This window comes from Pangasianodon hypophthalmus, chromosome 12, assembly GCF_027358585.1.
Source record: "Pangasianodon hypophthalmus isolate fPanHyp1 chromosome 12, fPanHyp1.pri, whole genome shotgun sequence".
NCBI classification, from domain to species: domain Eukaryota; kingdom Metazoa; phylum Chordata; class Actinopteri; order Siluriformes; family Pangasiidae; genus Pangasianodon; species Pangasianodon hypophthalmus.
In genome coordinates, this window is record NC_069721.1 from 13,945,834 (window position 1) to 13,970,282 (window position 24,449).

General features: G+C 37.4%; 3 protein-coding genes across 3 annotated transcripts; all 3 read right to left on the reverse strand.

Moving 5' to 3' along the window:
* Positions 1-114: 114 nt before the first annotated feature.
* tmem235b (transmembrane protein 235b) lies at positions 115-8,464 on the reverse strand. Its single transcript, XM_026915709.3, has 4 exons — positions 7,302-8,464; positions 7,109-7,168; positions 6,735-6,872; positions 115-1,051 (listed from the first exon to the last, which is right to left on the reverse strand). The coding sequence occupies exons 1-4, from the start codon at positions 7,471-7,473 to the stop codon at positions 816-818; spliced, it is 606 nt and encodes a 201-aa protein (XP_026771510.3). The 5' UTR covers positions 7,474-8,464; the 3' UTR covers positions 115-815.
* A 239-nt stretch (positions 8,465-8,703) lies between these two features.
* birc5a (baculoviral IAP repeat containing 5a) lies at positions 8,704-12,120 on the reverse strand. Its single transcript, XM_034309169.2, has 4 exons — positions 11,881-12,120; positions 11,586-11,695; positions 10,359-10,476; positions 8,704-9,053 (listed from the first exon to the last, which is right to left on the reverse strand). Exons 1-4 carry the CDS (start codon positions 11,986-11,988, stop codon positions 8,961-8,963), a joined length of 429 nt encoding a protein of 142 aa, XP_034165060.1. The 5' UTR covers positions 11,989-12,120; the 3' UTR covers positions 8,704-8,960.
* A 561-nt stretch (positions 12,121-12,681) lies between these two features.
* On the reverse strand, positions 12,682-23,363 carry fscn2b (fascin actin-bundling protein 2b, retinal). Its single transcript, XM_026915681.3, has 5 exons — positions 22,391-23,363; positions 15,290-15,446; positions 14,325-14,446; positions 13,987-14,154; positions 12,682-13,788 (listed from the first exon to the last, which is right to left on the reverse strand). Exons 1-5 carry the CDS (start codon positions 23,208-23,210, stop codon positions 13,583-13,585), a joined length of 1,473 nt encoding a protein of 490 aa, XP_026771482.3. The 5' UTR covers positions 23,211-23,363; the 3' UTR covers positions 12,682-13,582.
* Positions 23,364-24,449: the final 1,086 nt, after the last annotated feature.

Consider the following 24,449-nt stretch of genomic DNA (forward strand, 5'->3'; position numbering starts at 1 on the left):
GTGTTTTAAAAATATATGCTTAAAATACATGCATTTAAAAAAATGCCTACAGCATGGATGCTTTTATTTTGCAAAGTTTTTATTTATCAAGTCATTTAGATAAATAGTATGTGTGGGTCTTACTGCAAATAGACCTAAAAGAAAGGGTAAGTCATTGTAAAATGTCTCAACCACTGCATGTATAACAATAAGTATATTAAAGGACGGTTAAATAAAGATGATCTCAAGACAATAATGTAAAGCACATTAGGTAAAGCACGTCTCTCAAAATTATAACCCACTGTGGACTCGTACTTCAAGGGTTCTTTTGATAGTTAAAAGGGTTCTACTTGGAACACAACAGGCCCAGCATAAAATGAACCACTGTTGACAAGATCATGGTTTAATATTAAAGTCTTTGAATTAGGATTATGGTAAATTAAAGTGGAGAAAAACATAGGAAGTAGTTCATTTAAAAAAAAAAAGTGGTGTTAAAAGAGATCTTAATAATCTTGTTTTTGTGTAGTATATGTACATGCTCTTGGTCAACACTTCAATTATAAATTATTTAAAAATACATCTTCCACAACTACTATTCACGTAAATATATTTTAATTTTTCAAGTTATATAATTCAAATAAAGTATGTATAATTGAAAAAAGACATTATGGATCTGTCCTATGGACACAAAAATACTTTAAAATGAACACAAGTAAAATAAATAATGGGATGTTAACACTATAGGAATGACAGCACTATTGCTTTTCAACTTGGCAAACCCCTGCATTCAGTAATTACCTTAAAATGCCTATGGTTTGCACTGGAGATATGAAATTTTATATAGGGGCCACAGTCTCCTGGTACTGGGCTAATTGGACCATCCAGGCAGCAAGCAGCAGGAGAAGACCGGTTATCACTTCCAGGATGAAGGAGAGCCAGGCCAAGCCCATTGACCAGCCGAAGGACGTGTGAACCATGGCCATCTGCTCCAACCCGATCCTCATCTCTGCCTCCTCCAGAGCTTTTTGGGAATAACTGATGTACAGACTTACACCAGAGAGAGTGAGAACGCCTGAGAAAAAAAGAGATATTTGGAGTGTATATGAGGATAGCAAGAATTATTGTGGGTATTTACTGTGATAAATCTAGTTGGTTAAAGAACAATTGGTATAATCAATTAATTCAAAGCTTGGGTCACTATAAAAAGGTGTGTCAGAAAAAAACAAGGCCAGACATGAGTAAAGATGCTGTCCTATATCCTGACTGCAGACTGGCAATAGAAATAAGTATTCACAATCTTGTCTCCCTCTCCTTACCTTTAACCCTAAAGCATATGTGTGATGTCCTGTATGTTCAGATCATGAGAAAATAGCACCTTCTGTCTTCTGCTGAACACTAAAACTTTCAGGCTCTTGGGGAATGGAAGTACATGCCATACCTACACAATCAGACACCTATTGACTTTTTGTTTCAAACACTGGTGACAACAGGAGGCCCTCCCAATTTACTAAAGTAGGCTTGCATATTATTGCTTTCCTATTGTTGGATTGCTTGGTTCAACTTTTTTTTTTCAACAAATATATAATTAAGATCTTAAGATTAATAATTTTCTATAAATGTGTTCATCTGTGTTAGGTCAGATCCAGGAATCGTGAGCCACTGGGTCTCAGATCAAATATAGATAAGAAGCTTGGAATATCAAGGAGCTACAGTCAGGTCCATAAATATTGGGACAGTGACACAGTTTTGGTAATTTTGCCTCTGTACACCACCACAGTGGATTTGAAATGAAGCAGTCAAGATGTGACTGAAGCGTAGACTTTCAGCTTTAATTCAAGGGGTTTAACAAAAAATATTGCATTAACCGTTTAGGAATTACAGCCATTTTTTTTACAGAGTTCCTCCATTTTCACAGGCTCAAAAGTAATGGGACAATTGACTGATAAGCAGTTTCATGGCCAGCTGTGGCCTGTTTCCTCCTTATATCATGATAAATTAAGGAGATAAAAGGTCTGGAGCTGATTCCAAGTGTTGAATTTGCATTTGGTAGCTGTTCATGGGAACTCTCAATATGCCGTCCAAAGAGGTGTTGATGCAAGTGAAGGAGGCCATCATTAGGCTGAAAAACCAAAACAGACCTATCAGAGAGATAGCAGAAACTTTAGGAGGGCTAAATCAACAATTTGGTACATTCTTAAAAAGAAGGAATGCACTGGCGAGCTCAGCAACACCAAAAGGCCTGGGAGACCACAGAAAACAACTAAAGTGGATGATTTCAGAATTCTTTTCTTATTGAAGAACAACCCCTTCACAACATCTAGCCAAGTCAGGAACACTCTGGAGGAGGTAGGCCTATCATTGTCAAAGTCTACAGTCAAGAGCCACCTTCATGAATGTAAATACAGACGGTTTACCTCAAGATGCAAACCTCTGGTAACACTAAAGAACACAAAGGCCAGATTAGACTTTGCTAAAAACCTCTAAAAAAAGCCTGACCAGTTCTGATGCAAGGTTAACTTGTACCAGAATGATGGGAAGAGAAAAGTATGGAGAAGGAAAGGAAGGGCTCATGATCCAAAGCATACCACATCATCCGTCAAACATGTGGAGGCAGTGTTATGGCATGGGCATGTTTGGCTGCCAGTGGAACTGGGTCACTGGGGTTTATTGATAATGTGACTGTTGATAGAAGTAGCAGGATGAATTCTGAAGTGTACAGAGCTATACTTTCTGCTCAGATTCAGTCAAATGCTGCAAAACTGATAGGACAGGGCTTCACAGTACAGATGGATAACAACCCAAAGCATACTGTGAAAGCAGCCCAAGAGCTTGGAAATTAAATGTTCTTAAATGGCTGAGTCAGTTACCTGACCTCAACCCAACTGAGCTGCTTTTCACTTACTGAAGACAAATCTGAAGGCAGAATGACCCACAAACAAGCAGCAACTGAAGATGAAATCATCTCAAGGGAGGAAACACCATGGGCATTTGGTGATGTCCATGGGGTCCAGACTTCAGGTAGTCATTGACTGCAAAGGATTTACCTCCAAGTAATAAAAATAATCCTAATATTTATGATTATATTAGTTTGTCCCATTACTTTTGAGCCTGTGAAAATGGAGGAACTCTGTAAAAAATGGCTGTAATTCCTAAACGGTTAATGCAATATTTTTGTTAAATCCCTTGAATTAAAGCTGAAAGTCTATGCTTCAGTCACATCTTGACTGCTTCATTTCAAATCCACTGTGGTGGTGTACAGAGGCAAAATTACCAAAACTGTGTCACTGTCCCAATATTTATGGACCTGACTGTATAATGTAATTTATAATTAATATAATTTGCCTGTGATACAGCAAAGACTACAATACATGCCTAAATTGCTTATTCTGCATGCCTCTTTTCATTGTATACTGTTTAGGGCATCATAAATTAAGTGGATTTGCATTTACATTACTGTACATTGACTATATTCATTATTGTATATTTATGATGTCAAAGACAAAAACATATGGTGTACACTGATATTCAACAAATATGTACAGCATCTGTACAGTATTGTGTGAAGCTTGAAACACATCTCACAAATTTGAGATCTTTAGTACTGCTTGCTCTGTTTGCTCAAAATCTGATTTAGATGACTAACTATTTACATCCCTACTGAGCCATATGGGTGCGGATACACCTACCTTCAATCCAACTTATTATTCTGCCAAATTGCCAATCATCTACGTGCTTAATAATTACACTCAGGAAATGATTGTCTCAGTGGTATGCTGTGTCACAAACAAAACAAACACAATCTGACAAGCTGGTTTACCACTTATTAATAGAGAAAAGCTAAAAGCTTTAAACCAGGCTTGTACAGCTGCACTCACATGCACAGAGAGGAGCTCATGTTGGCCCATCACTAAAGCACTCAGACTCTCAGACAGCAGGCATTAGAACCAAATCAACATTAGTGCATGCCACCGCAGGTCTGTAACATCAAAACTCACATCTAGTTAAACACTAACAAAATGAGACAGAATAAGTACATAAACCTAATAGGCAATAAAGAGTCAAATCAGTGCAGGTTCTAATTAGCAAAATGAGAAACAAAAGAGAGGCAGACTTTTGGAATTAGTAGTTTGCTCAGCTAAACAAGACTGTCTGTGTGTGTCTGTGGCATGCTTTTATACCTTAGGTGCAATCAGACATAAGGCCATAAAATGCTGAATACTTGAAAATATTTATCCAAATACCCACATGCTTGATATACACAACCAATAACAGCATCCTGTTTAAATACTGAATAGTTTGAGGACTCCATATTTGTGCTTTATGATAACGCAAAGGTGGCCAACTGTATGTTAAGTCTTTTGTAATCATGATCTTCATCTTGTGGTTTGCTTACAAGGATGTTCTTTCTTCTGCATACACAGTAAAACGCTTTACTTAAATCGCTGATGTAAAGCTTGCTGTGATCATTTGAATCCAATTTCATCATGTACTGTTAACTTTTGATCTGTTCTGTCTGCAATAATTGCAGAAGACTGAAATATTTGAGCAGATTTTAGAAAGAAATGTGACAGAAAACGACACTAGGCAATTAATTGCTCCCTTAAATTTGAGATTTGTTCCTGATTACCATTGTGATAAGTGCAAAGGATTATTTTCTGGCAGCTTCTCATGTTTCAAGGCAAATTGACCTTTATATCGTATGTGTCTCATGCTTTTGGATAACTATTAAAAAGACACTGAGGCACAGGTTTTAAAAGGGCTATTAGGTGTGTATTTAATAAAGTTCACTGTACCTATTCTCCTGGGAAAGGACATGAAACCAAAAACTGTTCTGTCCAGTATACTGAAGCCTAATTATCTCTAGAGTTTAGTATATATTACAGTTACAACTTTTTAAACCCTTTAGATTTATCTTGATTTCTGCATTAATTATTCATAAAATGTAGTCTGATGTTCATGCAAGCCGTAAGAAAGAAACTATTCTGCATAAACAAATAACACAAACAATAATACCTTGTAAGCAACTGCAGTGTCTGCTAGAAAGGTGGGTGTTGATCTGGTGTGATCTGTACTCAAAGACCTTGAGCTTATCTCTTCCACATCATAAGGCTTAGAAATCACCAGCAACAAAGACCGGTCCTCACGTACGCCATCACATTCACGCTAATGTCGGAAAGGTATGCAAATCATGGTACTAGCAGGTTTTTACATAGTACGTCTGTTAAATACCTGCTTAAGATATGTGTGTGTGTGTGTGTGTGTGTGTGTGTGTGTATGTATGCTCAGGGTTCAATCTGACTCCACTGAATCTGAGGTGTTTTTCTCATGTGCTTAGTAGATAACTACTGACCTTCACCTTTTTTCACGTTTTTTCACAAGTTCCAAGAAGTCCTTTTTTCCTTACAACATTTAATGTCTTTATTGAACACATCGATTAACCATTCACAGTACAGTTTGGGGGAAAAAAAATTAATAACTGGTAGAACATTATTTAGCAGCAATTACCTCACCAAAAAGTTTTTTTTTTTTTTTAGCTGCTGATCAGATTTATATCACAGTGAGAAGGAATTTTAGTTCATTCTTCCCTATACAAATACTTGAGTGCATAGATATTTTTTAGTTTTTGTAAATAATTCCTATTTACTCATATGTTTCCTGCTGGATGATAGAAGCTGGATGGCCATCATCCGACTTCAAAGCTTTAGGTGACAGACCACTGAACTGACATTCTCCTGTAAAATTGTAAATCTTTTTTGAAAGCATTGGTTTCCTCTATGGTGTCCTTCCTTTAACACCATTCTTATTCAATGTTTTTCTTATAGTGGACTAATGAACCCTTTAGAACATTAGACCTTAGCAGGTTCTGGAGATTTCTGCAGGTCTTTTGGCATTACCCTTGGCTTCTTTTTCACTCCTTCAGCACTACATATTGGTGTGATCTTTCCAGCATGCCCACTTCTTGGGAGAGTAGCAAAAGTACTGAATTTGTCTTGTTGTGGCATGATGAACACTCATGTCTTAAGAAATGCCTTTGTAGCATTTTCCAGCTTCATGTATCTCTACAGTTCTTCTTGTAAAGGTCCTATGAAAGTTGTTTTCATCTGGGGAGACAGTCAGTAACCAGAACTTGTGTGCTTTTTTTAATAGGGCAGGACACCTAAACCGCTCACACTTCCAGTCTCACCTCATGAATCAGAACACTTGAATTAGTGTATACAGTTTTAACAAGAACAAGTTTTTTTTTATTATTGATGAAAAGCAAAATTATCACATTTAGTTGGGAAGGATAATCTAATAACTTCCCTGGAACATTACAGAAATGTCCAAGAGGAGCACCAATATCCTCACTTTTTCATCTACTCAGTAACACTCTAATATACAAGCTGGGGAAAAAGGAATTCAATAAAGCCATTAATTTTGCCCATAGGTATTAAAGGATAATGTACTGTAATAACACTGGTCCCAATACACAGCTCTCAAAACAGCCAATTTACTCTTTGGTTTCCTTTCAGATAGCCAGCAAAAGCACTATCCTCATAAAGAGATCATGGAAATGTGAAGCAATTAGAATTTACAAGATGCTGTTGTAATTAGACAACTAGTGCTTTAGAAGGCAAGTTATGAGAAGGGTTGCTCTCTGCAGAGTTATATGCTTTGATGCTCAGCCAAACACAGGCAGTTGCACCAAATATAAATCATTTACATAAAACAACATTAATCAAAGACATACAGACTTGTACACGGCTGAAACTTACTGCAAAGAAGAAAATAGGATGCAGTTCCCATGAGGAGAAGTCTACTCTGGGCCAGAGAGCTGGCCATACCACATATTCCTCCAAACACTAAGAGCACCAGACTGAGAGGCAGCAGGACAGCAATCACATTATGCATACCTGCATGAAAGACAATTACAACTGCTTATTAACAATTACCAACAAAACCTTGCAAGTGAAGAGTATTGTACAGTCTACCAGTGCTATTTGTACTGTATGTGAGGCAGAGCAGAATGGGCAAGAGCACGAGTGTGTTAAATGAATGCGTCTCTACATCTCTGATGTGGCTGACAATGAAATGAGTTGAGTTGTAGTAATACATTGCTTGGTAAAGTTGCATATGAGGAAATGCTTACTCTGCATGTGCTTTTCTGATTCTGAAAACCTTGGTGGCTCTCCTGTAAAGGGCTGTTCATCTGCAGGCAGACACATCACCACAGGGACAATTATACTTTACTGTAAGTAAATGAATCCCCCTCCCTTTCCGAAGTTACTTATTAGCCCACTGTCCAAATAAATAAATAAATAAATAGAAGGAAAGTGCCTTACCGTTTCCCACTCCCCACAGTCCAGAATGCACGTGCTCTGGGGCTGTGTGGTTCGTGCGTTTATCCTCTATAATGTACCAGTACTCGGTTCCGATGGCGAGCGCCAGAAAGCTGAAGCTGAGAATCGCGCTTAATCCAGCGCCAAGAACCACAGAGCCAAATCCAACTCTCATATCGATCGATATAGCAGATTATTATTAGAGGCAAAATACAAACCGGTGCCAGAACTTTAGCACTTGCCATGCAGAATAATGAGGTGCACTCAAATCAGTCTTCATGCATTTATGTTTATTAAAGACGAAGTCACACAAGGCGGGTAAAAACGTCATTCACAGAGATAATGAGCACCACCTATCGAAGGCTTTTTGGTGCCTAAACATGCACTTTAATATAATTTTGCGCATTAATTTGAGCCTACAATTGGGTCGTGATGACGTCATAGAAAACACTTAGGCGTCTTCAAAGAGCTCCGCCAATGGGAGACATTAAATCTGGATAAATAGATGCATATTCATAACCGGAACCACTTACTCACTACAAGTCATTCATTACAACCTACTAGAAAAGAAAAAGCTCCTTCACTTCATTTGAATTATTCATGATGTAGGGAGATAAGCGCTTTTCTATACACTATGTTAAGTCTACCTCATTATCCAGGGGAAAATCTCTTTCATGAGGAACCAACAAGCTTAAACTCTCAGAGCACCACAGTCATTGAGAGTGTGCTTTCAGGTCAGGGCTGAGGGTTGAGGACAGGGCTCTGTGGAAGCCACTCGAGTTCTTCCAATCCAACTTTGGCAAACCATGTCTTCATGAACCTCGCTTTGTGCACAGGGGCATTGTCATGCTGGAACAGGTTTGGGCCCCTTAGTTCCAGTGAAGGGAAATCTTAAAGCTACAGGATACAAAGACATTCTAGAAAATTATGTGCTTCCAACTTTGAGGCAACTGTTTGGAGAAGGCCCACATATGGGTGTGATGGTCAGCTGTCCACATACTTTTGGCCATATGGTGTATATGGTTCAGAATATATTCTCAAACAATTATTTGAGCAATAACACCACACTAGTAGGTGGCGGTACAGTAACGCATCAAGGTTTCCTTGATGCATAAAACACTTTAAGTTTGCGAACACACAAAGTATTAGCATGTAATCACAAAAAAAAAAAATAAAATTACACATTAGCTCGGGTATTCACACGTTTTGGTCCCAAAAGCCTACCATAACCACTGACGCACCATAGCGCAAAGCACACGACAGTAAAAGCTGTGCATGCTCGGTCAGTTCTTACACAGCTCCTTTTATGATAACTCAGACTCCATATCCAAACTGTAAATTTCTAACATGTCAATATTTTAAGGTGATTAGGAAAAGTACTTGCACGCAACATGACACCCTGATATGATTTTAAAACTAAAGGTTTATTCAGAGAGGGGAGGGGGAGAAGAAAGAAGGCAAAAAAAAAAAAAAAAAAAAAAAAAAAAAAAAAAAAACACATTTCAGGGTCCGGTCCAAATAAAGTCTACAGACAGGCTATATACACATATATACAAACTTCATTATTTCAGATGAGTCGATTACCCAAGAGAGATCAAATTAAGGACAGATTGAAATAATGTGTCTTGTGAAAAGCAATAATAGCAGTGGTGTCTGTTATCTTCATTCTTCACCCATGGCAGACTGGATAATCTGTCCTCTTTTCAACTTCACAGCTTCTTCAAATTTGTCAATGGCCTGGCCGCACATCTTTTTCTATTTAAAAAAAAAAAAAAAAAAAAGGCGCAGTATTAATTTAAACTCCATTCTCTTTTAAATCTAGTGCATAGGATTTTTGTATCCTGTAACAGTAATTCACAGTCAGGACTGCAGCAGGGACGTAGGAGTGAAACAGGCAGGAAACACAGTACTCACGTGCCAGGGAAGACAGCAAGAGCATAACAGTAAACAAAAACCGAGAAGAGGAAAAATGATTCAGGACTGATTGAGTTTTAGCTTGTTTGTCCTTGCTGAACGGCTTTCTAATATGGTATAAAGCTAGTCAATAACAACTGTCAGGTGATTTATTCTTGTTGTGGATTTTGTATTGTTATCCAGAAATACTGTGAGTAACAGTAGTGTTTACTAGTAGTTTGTGTAAATAGTAGTGTTTCTCTGTATGTTTGTACTCCAAGCTTGGTCAGGATCAGCATCATCTGGGGCGTCTTTTATGAATCAGTGTGAATATTTAATACTCTGTGCACTGGTGCAGTGGGTAAGTTGCTCCCTAACTGCTCCAGGGTACCTGCTTCAGTCCTGAGCTCAGGTTACGGTCTGTATGGAGCTTTGCATGTTCTCTCCCAACTGGGTTTCCTTTGGGTTCCACCTCCTTCCCAAAAATATGCCCGAAGGTGGATTGGTTACACTTAATTGGCCCTAGGTGTGAATGTTTCCAGGGATAGGCTCCGGCACTCCCATGACGCTGACCAGGATAAAGCTGTTACTGAAGAGGGATGAATGTTTATCTAGGGCACACTGATACTACACCTATGCTGCATTATTTTGTTATCATTATGTTGTGATCATGTTTGCAAGAAACACACCCTCTGGCCGTGTTTTGTGTGCACGTGTGCTTGTAGTAGGTCTGTAGACCATTGAAACTGATGGACACTTTTTCTGAGAAGTTGACATGGTACTTAAACCATTTGCCATTGCAAATGTACAAATGTGGTATTGAACAAGGTGGTTTAGCAGTGTTTTTGCCAAAGTTCCATGCAGCAGCCATTTTGCATAACATCTTAAAAAGGTGTGGGGTATGTAGTGGGTTAATGAAAATGTGACATAAATACCAATTTATCACTATACAACATGGCATAATATTAAATAGTAATTATAATGATTAAGACAGAACATTTAATCCAAATATTTGAAACAAACAAAAACATCAGGTAGTCAGCTGTTAGCATGACTCTAGGTAAAAGGTCGCCTGCTTTTTGGACCAAGGATTCAGTTCCAGCACAACTGATATTCTTCCTGCTCCAGGAACAGGCAAGGTGAGTTTAGCCATAACTTCATACTTACAATAATAAATTTCTGCCTCTCTTTCTGAAGCCTGAGAAACTCCTCCACAGTCAGACTCTCCACAGACTTCTTCAATGTAATAAAATTGCAGCTGGGTGAATGTGCTTTATGCTCCTTCCTAAATAAGAAAAAACGATATATTAAAAGCAGGAACTACATGTAGAAGCCGACAAAGGCCCCTTTTACACATTTGTCTGCATCAAAAATAAACATTTTAACCACATGCATTTACAGAAACATGTCTCAGATAAGTCAGTCAAATCTGATTTCAGTATCTGACATAATATGCAAATAAGCTCTTTACACTATACACTCTTTCTTAAATGTTATTGCAAAGTATGTGGAAGCATTTACACTAGTACAGAAATGGGAAGTATAGTTCTCTCTCTCTTTTTTTTTTTTTTTTTTAAAACTTAGAACTTTTGCATACTACATTCAGAAACAAAAATCTATTTTTCTTTTACTAGCTACATTTCAAAACAGATCTGTTACTCTAATCTATATATTTCAGAAATCATAAGAGGACATTTTTTCTGCATTAGACAGCACCAGGCAGATCAGCAAATCTAAAGTGCACACAAAAGTGCAACAACTTAAACTGAAAAGGACAGATTGTAACAAGCCAAAAAAACAAAAAAAAAAAAAAAAAAAAAAAAGTGCAGTAATGTTTTGCCAGTAACAACAGTCAGTGTGTAATTTAGTGCTGAGAGGTCTTTTGCATTTGTGATCCTTTCTTGCAGGCCTGCTTTTACTTTCATACTTTAAGTAGACTTAAGATTGTAGTAATGTCAGCCAAACCTGTAGTAGGGTTTAATTATATTTTACTGGATGTCTAAAACGTAATTTAAAAAAGAAAAATATTTGGTGCTTGAGTTTCACAGTGAGTAACACAGGAGCTGGACAGCACTACAAAACACACATATATAGATACAATAAATAAAGAAAAAAAATTGTATGTACACACACACACACACACACACACACACACACACACACACACACACACACATACATACACACATACATACATACATATACACATATACATACACACACACATACATACATATACACATACACACACACATACATACATACATAATATAGATACAGTAAAAATATATAGACACATTATTCTGCAAATCATTTATCTATATATCAAGATTATTACCATAAGAGTGACTCTTAGCCGGTGTTAGAAATAGTGAAAGGTGTTGCAGTACTCACTCAGGATCATCTTGTGGCTCCCAGCCTTCCAGCTCTTTAAGACAGAAGAAGCACTGCGCTATATCAGGACTGTTCTCAGAGGGCACGTGAATGAATCCTGCTTTAGCCATCTACAACAGGAAGAACTTTCAACCTTCAAGTCCACTCTTTAGTATCAACATAAACACTAACCAAACATATCTTAAAACAAATAAGCACAAAAAGCAAACACACTAGTACATGCATAAACAGATAGTAAGTTACAGATAAGCCTATAAATGTAACCCTTCAGATGTGCTGTTGTGGTGTTACTTACATTCTCAGGAGTACAAACACAGTCTTCCTGAAACGGCCAACTATCGAAGGTTAAAAGCCTGTTTTCATAAAAATACAGCGTTGTCGGGTCGTCGTTAATATGCTCCATATTTACGAAGAAACTAAATAACTTAACGACTTTTCGCAGAAACACACTAACACGCCGAAGGGCAACTGATTTAGTTTAAATTTCCGAGCGCACGATTTCATTGGTTACGCTAAAGACGCATGACACGCATGCGCAGAAACACTGCGGGACACAGCGACATCTAGTGGAGCAGCTGCAAAATCGTTCAGGTGACGTCAAGATCTCGGTTTCCTCACCATGCAGATGATAACGACCTGAACAGACTTTTATGTAAGAAATGTTGTGTGGCAGCATTAAAGTGGTAAATAATGTGACTGTGTTCATTACATCTTGTTCTTGAAGCCATTAAAAAAAACTTAATCGGGGATTCCCTTGAAAAAATGATTAAAATGATAAATAAGTGGAAACACGAAAAAAAAAGACCATTATGACCTTCTAATAATTGAAAAAAAAAAACCAAACAAACAAACATTGAATTGACACCGAATATACCACACTGAAATAATTATCAAACTGGTAGATTTGATCATTTAAAAAAAGTAAAGTCAAAAATCACAGCCATAAAAAGAAGACATTCATAAAAAAAAAAAAAAAAAAAAAAAAAAAAAAAAAAAAAACAGAAAAAGATAACCCAGTCAAGTACCAAAATGCACCGCTTGACATGCTTGTGCAACTTGATGTCCAACTCTCCTTGGAATTAGAGACATGGTTAAATAATATTTGACTGAGAAATTTTTAGTTGGAAAAACATTTTAATAAGAGTCATAGTTTAATAATATAAACTTTTTTAAAGTTATATTTTAATCTTCATTATCTTAAAGCTACATTAAGTTGCCAAATTGTACTAACTTATGAAATTCACTCCAGTCACAGAGAGAGTTTTTTTTATTCTTACCTAATCTGAGAGGAAAAACAGAGATGACATACAGTTACAGAAATCTTGAATACACCAGATGGTTGATGGAAGTAATCATTCTGAATTTTATCTGCAGCAGTTTCATCATGATGTTTTTAGTAAAAATATGACAAGCCTTTTAATGAAACCATTTTTGTGTGAGTGCCACACTCCATAAGTACAAATATTACAAATGCAGCACTCTGCAGCTGCAGTACTTAAACTACCCCTTCTTTAAGGATTGGCAAGAATAAAAGAATGAATAAAGCAAATAAGCCTGTGGAGGAAGTGATCAGAAAGAACAACATTGGTTAAGGCCCTTTGGCAGATACCAAGTTAGGACTTTTTAAGATTTTAAGACTGTACAAAATTTTGGGAAAGGTAATTATTAAACAATGCTAAAAATCAACAAGATGTAGTGTGTAAATATAGGGTAAAAGCTACATTAAGCTACATAACTTAATACTTTAAGAAATATTCAGAACTTAAAAACCTTTCAAGTTAAAAGTCTTTGGTTTACTATCACGTTCAAAATCTGAATAGCTATTGAGAAAGTACTGACATATGCTAATATACAAAGAAAACATCTGTTTAACCCACACGTGTATTTCTCCAACAATCCATGTTCAAAAATACCATGCCCCCTGAGCCCCATGATAACCCATAACAAGGTTTTTGAGAGGCAGGAGATGGAAACGTCCTTAAAATGACCACTAGGTGTCAATATTCCCAGAGAGATGAGCTATCTGCAGTTTCTCCATCACATTTCAGTGTGCCCCCCTGGTCTCCACGCAGGTACTTGCCATTTTTGCCCTTTATTCCAATGCGGCCATGCTCTAAGAACTCAAAGCAGAAGTCTTCAGGTGTGTCTCCATCTGAACAAACCAAGCCAGTGCTGGACACATACCAGAACCGCCCTCCTGCACCTGGAAGAGTCATATCAATCACACCTGAAACCTGCCTGAAAACTAGATTGACACAATTGTAAGTCAGAACCCTGCATTTTCGATATAATATTATCCAAAAATTAATATTCAAATTTACACTTCAATCTTTAATGGATAGAAAATCTGCCAAAAGTTTTGAGATAAATAATTATAGTAGTCAAAAATTCAAACATTCACCTTTAACATGGTATGCCCCATCACTGAATTGTAATGTGAAGATGTCATAAACTGAGCGGTTTGCATCTAGTGTGTTCGAGTTTTTGTGATGGCACACATATCCATTCTCTCCCCGGAGAATTAGGATGGGCCTATTGATCAGCTTCAAAATCAACTGTTCATCCTCGCCTGTGATTCATGAAGAGTCATGAAGAAAGAAGAAATTCATTGTTTCAGTTGAAGTTCAAAGGGAATAACATGTTAAGATATGTCTACATGACTTAATAACAACATGAACATGTCTGAGTGCAATCTATTGGATCTGCTACAGTTTTGTTTTGGTAAATGCCAGCACCCACCTATAGAGTCGCTAACTGCAGCAAGTTGTCCATTCTTTTTGGTGCACACATATTTCCCATTGCTAGCTTGCAGTGCCACACGTCGTCCAAGCCACACAATATCAAACATGGTGTTGGCACTTCTGCAAAGGCAAAGAAAGAAACAAACTTGGTCTATTTTACATTTAGGGATCATTATTGTAAAAGGTATGTAAGGAATAAAACATTACATAAAATTTTTTTTATGTTGTTACATAAAAATAATTAGTGACTGTGGTGGGGTGATACCACCATAAAGTAGATTATTTTACAATTACAACATGTCTCCACATTTTATTCCACTTATACCACAACAATTTGCCAACACTAACAATTTTTTAATTATTGAAGAATGACACTTCATATTTTTTGTTTATAGCTTTGTCTAATGTTGTGAAATGCCCAAAAAACAAATTAGTTCCTGTTATCACTTTTGTTAAAAAAGTTATGAAAGTTGTTATAAAACACAAAATAATTCAGCTTGTCATGTTACTGACAAACGGCCAAGCCCTCTGTCCTTAAGACTTTCCTGTGTCACAAAACTTAAAGAAACAGCGTTACCTCTGACTATTACAAAAGGCAGACACTGGAGACTCCTACAAAAACAATTACACATGATTTTTTAATCTGTTTATGTGGAGTATCTCCCATACAAACCTGTGAGTTGCCTTACAGACGGAACTAGTCTGAGTCTTGCTTTTATAGACAATCAACACTATCTGACCAATCAGAATAGTGATTTCAGGGCTGAAAATGATACCTATAATAACACTGCAACTATAAAATCAAGGGTAACTCTTCTCATGCAATAAATCAATAATAATATTTCAAACAGATATAAATGAGTAATAACTGACTCTGATGCCAGGATACAGGACTGGCTGACAGGAGACTGCCTGTGAAAGATGAAGTTGAGGGCAGTTTTTAATAATAATGGTCAGACTTACACTTCTTTGGCTGTGGACTGGATGCCTCCATGAGCTACAAGCGTCCAGTAGTTGCCTTCATTTGTCCTGAACTTGCACTTTTTGCTTTCTTTATCAATCTCCATTTGAAAAGTCTCCATGTCTGTTTCATCATCCTGATTTGCCGAGATGTTCACCCCTGTGACAAAAACATATGACAAACACTTAACCTACTGATTGAAGTTTTCTATTATTCACAAGCAGATCAATGCCATAATCAATGTATCTACTATTTCAGAGACAATACATACACAATCACTATTACACATTTTATGTTTGTCTGCATTATGATTGTTCATTGCTCTTGATCTATCCTCTGGTGTTTAATTCTGAGAAAGCAGATTAATCTGCCATAATTTTGGTTTTCATTTTGACAATTCTAAACCATATTATCTCACATAACTAACCGATACAATAAATAGAGACCGAAATCTGGAAATATGTCACCTCATGCAGATATAAATTTAATTTGATCTATAATGATTTAAAAGAAACACATAATTGACAATATAAAGCACTATTTATATTCATACATACATTTACCTATTTTCTTTAGCCATGTGTTTTGTATGTGAAATATCTGCGGTTTATGAGTTATGTTGCTTGTTGCTTCTTGACTGTTTCTAATTAATGTTGACTTTTTTTATTATTTTATTTGTAATGTATGACTGAACTCTTGCACATTACCTATTATCTACATTAGCTATTACCCATTACACAGATGAATCACTTATAAGCTATTTGTGACCATGGCGCATTTAGAAGCCTTGCTGTTTCATGATACGTTTCAGTGTCAGTTAGCCCAAGTGTTATGTCATGGATGTTCATCAAGTTATTACTCATCTGAGTGACATGCACGTAAAGATGCTTGTTAGCAAGCCTTAGTAATGTAAAAACATGAAACACAAGAATCTACACTCCCCATTAAAAGTTCGGGAATTTTTTGACTTTTAAAAACTTTTTGGAGTAATGTTTCCAATGACAAAAAAAAAAAAAAGCTCAGCAAGAGATATCTATAGAAGAAGAAACTAGAGTTGTCTGGAATCCACCCTCAATCTAATCAAGCTGTTCTGGGAGGAGTAAAAACATCACAACTGTAGGCATTATAACTAGTATTTCTTTGTCTCAAAATAATTGTGAAATTATTCAACCTACTTTTAGACATTTTACTAATTTGTATTTCATTAGCAGATAATTTAACCTTTATCAAGGAGTAAAATTACCTGCCAATATAGTACAATAATTACACTTCATAATACAGGTAGAAATGTACAGAAATAGGTTGAACAATTGAAAAAAATTTTTTAATTATCTCATGGACAAAAATGGTCCACAAGTTTTCACACCTAATATATTACTTTTGCAATGTGGTCACAAGTAGTTTTCCTTTAAATAAACCTGGTTTTGCAGGATTTGCAAAGAAAAAACTAATATATTAAAAGCAAAGTGTCCACAAATACATATTTACATACATACTCAAACTCAGACACAAAAATTTGTAAGTGTATTTATTCCACACAGCCCATTAGAAGCTTCATATCATTTTGCTTAAGTGCCTTTTTTACTTGCTTTTTTCAAAAGATTTTAATCTACACATTAAAATTGACTTGAGACCTTGTTGCACAAAGTTTTTCTGCTTTTATTCTATTGGGAAACAAAAGACTTTGGTCAAAATGCCCCAGGTAGACTGCAGCTGCTCATGCCCAAAGTAGATGCATCCCAAAATATCCCTTGATTATTTCCTTAATCCTTTAACAGCGCAGATCTTGAACCTTACCCCTCCACTCTTCAACCCTCCCCCTCTCCGACCCCTCCCCTCCTCTCATTCTGTGCTCCCATAATGCCGTCTGTAGAGAAATGCAAAGCCGCACCGTGGGGCCCAATAAGCAGCTTTGAGTGGCGTATGTACAATCCTTCAGCTCTGACGCTCAGGTTCCCAAGCAGCATAGAAAAGAAAAGAAGGAGGCTGAAGCGATGCCTGTGTTTTGATGGGACACAGCAGGCTTTCTGAGACATGCTGGGACAGAAACCGGGGCTATCAGCACAACCTGCAGGCATCCATCGCTCACCCATGGAATGCCTTTTCACAATTCACAATTTTACGTTTATGTTTCATGCATGTGTGTATGCTGCTTTCTGTACAATTGTTGCCTAGCAATGCATCATGCAGGCTGTTACAATTAGAAATTTATGTTATCATTTCTGCCAGCACAGACAACATGGACTGCTTATTTATCATATTTATCATGGACTGCTTGTTTCAACCACAACCCAGCTTAGAATGATATCTGAGTGAAAAGTTTCTTGATCTTTTTGATCATTTCACTGCAGACCCTTCATCTCAGTGTCCCGTTACACTTCATTTTCCAATTTCATGTCTGATTCTGCTTTACTTTTACACATCAGATAGAAAGTGAGAGCCCAGCTGTGACTGGACTCTCTCCTTATCTACTCGTTTGATCAGTTCTCCTTCACAATGTGATGACCAAAAAGCTCAATCCTGCACGCTTCAGAATGACCTCAGGCCCATCACAGAATACTCCCTCTCAATTTACTAACCCTTTTCTGGGGAATGTAACAGTACCCAAAGATACCGAGACAGAGCGAGGGCCTTCTGCAAACTGGGGCAGGTAGAACAGTATATGTGGGTCTTGTCAGACATCAACTTGAGTAAATTAAGTGATTCAAATAGCAACCATACATGGTAAAGTTTGTTCATTTATATATCCAGACCAGAGCCTGAATCAACAACTGTATGGAGTCTATCCTCTGGACAGGCATCCTTGTGTTAGTGCACTTAAGAATCCTCTGTCTGTTGCTAGAGTGGTTATTGGTATCAAAGACATTTACCCAGAGATGAATTATGAATGGAAATTCTCTTGTGGTTTACCAATTGCCAAGTACTCATCTTAACTGTGTCAGTTCTCCTTTGCTTATAGGACAGATGGTAGAGAACTATCTAGACTCTGAACATGCAGCCAGCATGTCCCCTCCTTTATGCTTGACCTGTCCATCTGGTTTTCACTTTTCTGATGCCTGGATGTGGTAAAGGATATTGAAAAGAGGTTTGCCCACTAGACTGTGTGCCATATTTGCTATTTTAGTGAATAAGCTCCCCATCACCTCACTCCACAAACCCACTTCCTCCTAATCTTGGTTACAATCCAACACATACTAGCAAGTCTCCAATCCCAGCAAATTTCTTCTGAATGATCAGAGAAATGGTTTTGAAAAACAGCCGCCCAGTGTCACTTCTCATTATTGATTACAAGATCATCTGAGTTTGCATTGCATCCTAGAGAGAGGCACCCAGGGCTTAATGAACCCCAGACCTGCAGTGCTGATTGGAGGACTTGTCGGAAGTCATCTTGGCCTTCCTTCATCATGCACAGACTCTCTGGGAGAAATGAACTGCTGCATCCATTAGCAGAATTACTTTGCTTAATTGCTTTTTGTATGGGATGAATATGCAGTAGATGGATAGAGACGCTTCTTTTCCATTAGCTACAACTACTCCATCTGCTGTGCACCATTCTCTCTCTCTCTATTTTCTTCCCAATACCAAAACATCTAAACTTTGGTGATGCATCTCTGCCTCATTTTTCACAACATAGAATTTGTATTCATTGTCAATATTTCAAAAGAAGAAATTACAGTTTGTGTTCTTTTCAGATTTGATTGTTCAATAATAACATGAAAGTGATATGTAACAGCCCTTAATTATGTATCCACCAAAATTTTTGTTGCATTAATCAGATGTATATTCTAATCATGAACTAATTGTGTAAACAATAAGGATAGTTTATGGCACTCTCAACAAAGCTAATTCTGCAAAAGTAGTATGAGCAAAGCACTGTAACCTGTTTAGATGCTAAAATGAGAAATTGTTAAAAAAAATTGATCCTAATAGAGAGAAAAATGCAGTCATGAGTAACATAGCTGTCTTAACATGTGGTTGATGGGTAGAGGAAGCCATGGCCAGACAAATTAACAAACGTCACTTGTAATTTGTAAACTATAAGTATACCGCAGACGCAATGACAAGTATCCATGTATGATTCAGCTTTCCTGTCCAAAATTCATGGTGTGTTTGCTCATCCTAGCCTCTATTTAATATGGCCACATATCTCACTCTCCGTTTCCTTTCCTTCCATGTTGGTTTTTGCCTGTCCGCCTGGAAGACCAGCTTTCCCTGAGGATTCTCTGATTTGCCTCCCTGTTGTGGCCTTTCTTATAGCATGGTCCCCAGATAAAGAAAAGCAGTGAAAGGCTTGTGTTTCTGAAAACTGACTCCACCATCATTGAAATGACCCTGTCCACTCAATTATTTATTGCACCTTGCCGCTGTCGGGTGTCTGTATGTGAGAGTCTGTGTCTTTGTGTGTGTCCACATGTGCAGGTTTTTATCTTTCACTGTGTGTCCATGATCATCATCCTACTGCCAATGAAAAAGGGAAAGTGATGCCATTGCTCTGTGAGGACGTATGAGCAAGTATATGTGTCTTTCTGTCTGTGTGTTAGAGGAGTGAATTAGACAGAATGGAATCAGCTTCTGTTCCCTACAATGCATATTCAAAGCCAATGAGGTGCTACAGTAATTTATCTACTGCAGGTGGCTCAAAGTGCTTACCAGGAACACTATGCTGGAGATAGTGGAAACCATTGCAGCATGCAAAGTATACGTTACACTATTGCTGCAACAAGCAAGTCAATGTAGATTCCTGGTCAAAGAGGAAAACAAAAAATGTGCAGCGTGCTTGCTATCAGTTTACTTAGCCAGCGAATATAAAACAGCAGCATCTGGCCAAACAATAACGCAATGCCCAGCTGAAGAGACAGTTGCAGTAAATTATATTGCTAAGGTCAAGCTCATGCACAGGGCTTTTTTCCCCCACCAGCTTTATAATATCATTACAATTCATGAAACTGCAACATTTGCCTTGCACTAATGCGGTGATCTATTTCTTCTAGAATGCTTGCTAAGAAGATTTAGTATTATTATTTTTTTGATTCATTTCTGTTCTCTAAACCCATGCATTCTGAAATACTCATAAAACTGGCATGTAGAGTGAAAAAACATAATATGTTAAACTGATTATCATAAAATGATTTGAGTTACACAGAGAAAAAGAAGTCTATCAGTTATGCACTTTCATGGATCATGTTAGTAATAGTTTTTTCACTTCTAAAGGCCATGAAAGAAAACTGTATTCACTTTGCGTGTGGAAGGCGTTCCAAGAACAGCTTCAGGATGGTATGCTAATTCTAACTTTGAATCAGTGATGGCAACTTTTGTACTCTTGTGCTTGCCATTTGTTCACCGTACCAATAAAAGCTGCTTCAAGAGTACATGCAGCACTGCATCCTACAATCAAGAAAAAAGAGGATAGAAACACCTGACAAAAACACCTGAATAAATTGCTGCTGGAAACAAATGGCAAAATAGTAAAACTAGAATAGTTCACTTTTACAACACTCAGTTTAGAATTTCTCACTATACATGCTGGGTTTCATTAACTAACTTACAGCCCATGTAAATTATTTAACTAGACAAAGGTGACTAAACTAAATTATTCTTTGTGTGAGAGAATTGGCTGGTGGAGCCTGACAGTTCCTCAGTTATCTACCTGACATGTTCAAGTTTGTGATGGCAGAAAAATGGAAAAATCAATAATGAGGCTTAAATACAAATATCTGAATTACATATCATGAAAAAACGTGCAGATTTGAAAGAACAAGAGCAGTGTTTTTTGGAGTCTGTATGATTTTTTTCTTTTTTTTTTCTTTTTTTTTTTTTATGAATGAAGTTGTAGAAGAGGGTTTGACTCACCCCAACCCTAAACTTACCCTTAACCTTAATTTTTCCAACAAATTCAGTTAGACAAATTTACAAGATTACGACCATGTTGAACATCGTACAGTAGTTTGGCTAACTGTACAGTGAAGTTTATTTAATATAATGCATTTAATATAATGCATTTAATGTAATGCATTTCCCTCTGTAGTTACCAATAGTTAAGTAATTATAATGTCCAAATATGCAAGATAGACATTTGTGTTCTCAAAAATAATCATTTTACTTTTGATTGTTGATTTGGTGTTAAACTCTCAGTTTTCTTTACTTTTTGATTCCAGGCATCTGGTTTGCTGGATCTAGACTTTGCTATTGCTATTTGTTTCATGGCACAATAGTAATACTAAACAAATAAAAATATAAAGCAAACACTGATTTATCTGTAAATGAAAGTGAAAAACTCTTCTAGAATCCCTGTTTTTAAAAGACAAATTACCCCAAGAGTGCTTAATGCATGTAGCTAGCCTGTACTGGTTGTAACTAATGGACAAGCTTCTGTAAAGCACACAGCAGTCATATTATCTATATTTGTCTATATTTATCTATTTTTATTATCTATATTATTATCTATATCTAAATATTCTTATTTCTATCTGTATTTGGATTTAAACCAGACATGGGCATGGCCTAAAACAGAAGAACAGAATATGAACCGTACCACTATGAAACACTAAAAAAAATGTGTGTTTTTTTACAACACTGTTTTTTTCTGTGTGAATGGTCTGTTAATTCTGGATATGACGGTTCCTTAACTTAAGCCAGTGATGTGCGAGGGATTGTTTTTTGTTTTTAATCCTACCCACTCATTTATTATTTATATTTGTACCTGCTTGCAATATTTTCTAAATAATTTAGTTGGCTCACCAGCTATTTCCCAAAATATAAACAAACTAGTAGCTTAATTTAAACCACCGCACCCACAAGCTTTATAACTGACCATTAACTCACACCCACAAGCTTCATATCTGGCCACTTGTCCACATTAAAGTAATAACCTCCCGATTCCCATCCTGATGAACACTTTTAGTCTCACCTAGATGTCCTAGCTTTCAAAATAAATAAATAAATAAATAAAAACAAATAGTGCACTTCCAATTCATATCTGTATTTGTGGCTGTTTAGAACACATTATCTTTTCATTCCAAATAATGTATTAGTATTTGGTTACCTAATGCTAATCTCTAATACTTTTAAACACAAACAACTAGAATGCAGCCAGCACAACTTACCTTGTCGAATGGAGACAAATCTATTATTGGCTGCTTGAAACACCACCTGTGGATGACTCTCCTCTAGGTCAAACAACTCGTCCTTGCCTGGTTTGGAGCAGCGTCCTGATCGTAAGGTACCTGTTGGTCCCATTGGGCTCAAGTACTTTCCTTCACAGTCCTTAAAGGCTAACTTGCCCGATTTCAGCTCCAATGTGTATACAGTTCCACGGCCATTTTCAAACAACAGTTTCCCATCATTGCTTAAGAAGCGGCTATCACTGGTCTTTAGGCAGTATTTGCCATCCACATAAACCAGAGTTAGAAGAGCATCAACACCCCATGGAATGTTGCTGTCCACAGCGATTTCACTGTCAGGTGCAGACAGATGAGCATAACGCTTGCGGGCTACACTTAGCAGGTTGGCTTGTGGGTGAAGGGCCAGGTGCATAGTCCAGAGCTCTGGTTCACCAATGGTCTGAGCAAAGCAGGACAGGTGGTCTTTTGACCCTCCAAAGAAGCGCAGGTGTGGCTCAGACTGCAAGGCCCAGCGGCCATCTGACTGCGCCACAATTATGAACCTGCAGACATTCTCTCGTGTCTCAGCATCACAACTCACCTTGCCATCTTTGTCAGAAGCCAGGTAGCGGCCCAGGTGGCTCTGTAAATACACCACTTGGCCATCAGTCTCATCTTGCTCAAGTGTCCAGATCTGCTTCTTCTTGAGACTTGGAGCTGAAGCATTCACTTTGAATCCAAAAGCCTCTGCTGTCAGGTAGCGATTTTCATAATTAATCAGCCCAAACTGAAGCTTGAGGGCTTTATTGCCATTTATAGGCATTGTGGCGTAGAACTCAAAAACAACAGAGTAAAAAGGGTCCAGAGATGAAACCAGTTACCAAGCTAATTACCTCTTCTCACTGTCTTGACTAGCTTGTCACTAAGCTAATTCTCAAGCATCAAATCTACTAAATCCTCCTAAACAATCTACTGTTTGTTTATAACTTACTTTGTTCTTATATATATATATATATATATATATATCCTTTTCTTATTAATTTGGTCGTTGGTTATTTGAGTTTTCTTTTGGTGATTTGATAAAGTCCTTTGTGTCTCTTCCTTTAAAAAAAGACTGCTAATGTAGTCTTTCTCCCAAGGGAGCTTACCAAGGCTCTGTTTTTCTGTTTCCTAATCAGCTCAGATTAAAATCAGCAGGACTCAATACCTCAATCCAGTGAGCTGCTGACGTCACCTTGATCCCACCAGTTCCTTTTCTTCTTGACTCACTCACTCCCTTCCTCTCCTCCTCTCCATCTCTATTTCTGTTTCTCAGTGCATTCACCAACCTTATCCTGTTTATCCTACCAGCAACCACTTGTTGAATTACTGAATCCTAAAGAGACATGGTCTGGGGCCATGCAGAATAATGTAACTACTCAACAGTTCTTTCCTGTCTGCTTGATTAATTCCTGTCCTTTTCCTCTTTGCAGACCTTCTTCTTTATTCATATCTTAGTTTTCCAACCAGTCTCAAGTTGGTCTTTAAATAGAGGCATGTCTGAATCTCAACAGGCAGACCTTTTGCAAGAGGTCAACATTTTCAGTCCTCACGAAGATGACCAGGCAATTTTGTTGTTACTCAGCTCAAATGATGTAACCGCTATTGTAATGTGTACTACCTGCCACCCTTGACTCTTTCTTCTCCTTCTTCTTCTTCTTCTCTGTTAATATTTCTTTTGGTCCATTCTTTCCTCCTTGCTATTCTTATTCCACAGACACTTTTAAGGCTCTGTAATCCATCCTGTCCCTAGTTCCTGAGTTTTTATTATGTTCCCCGGTCTCCAACTCTTTGCTGATGGTGATTGGACAGAAAGCTGGGTAACCAGAGCCCTCCCTGGTGGCCTGAGTATGTGATCAGTTTTCCAGCACACACTTGATATAGAGTTACATGCCTTCTCTGATTTCAAGCTCTGTGGTTCTTGGTTAGAGAGGCTTTATGTGTATGTGTGTGCATATTTTGGTGGCATTACAGAGATGGAGATTCAAAGATATCTAAAATGCAGAAAGTGAGATGTGTTTTT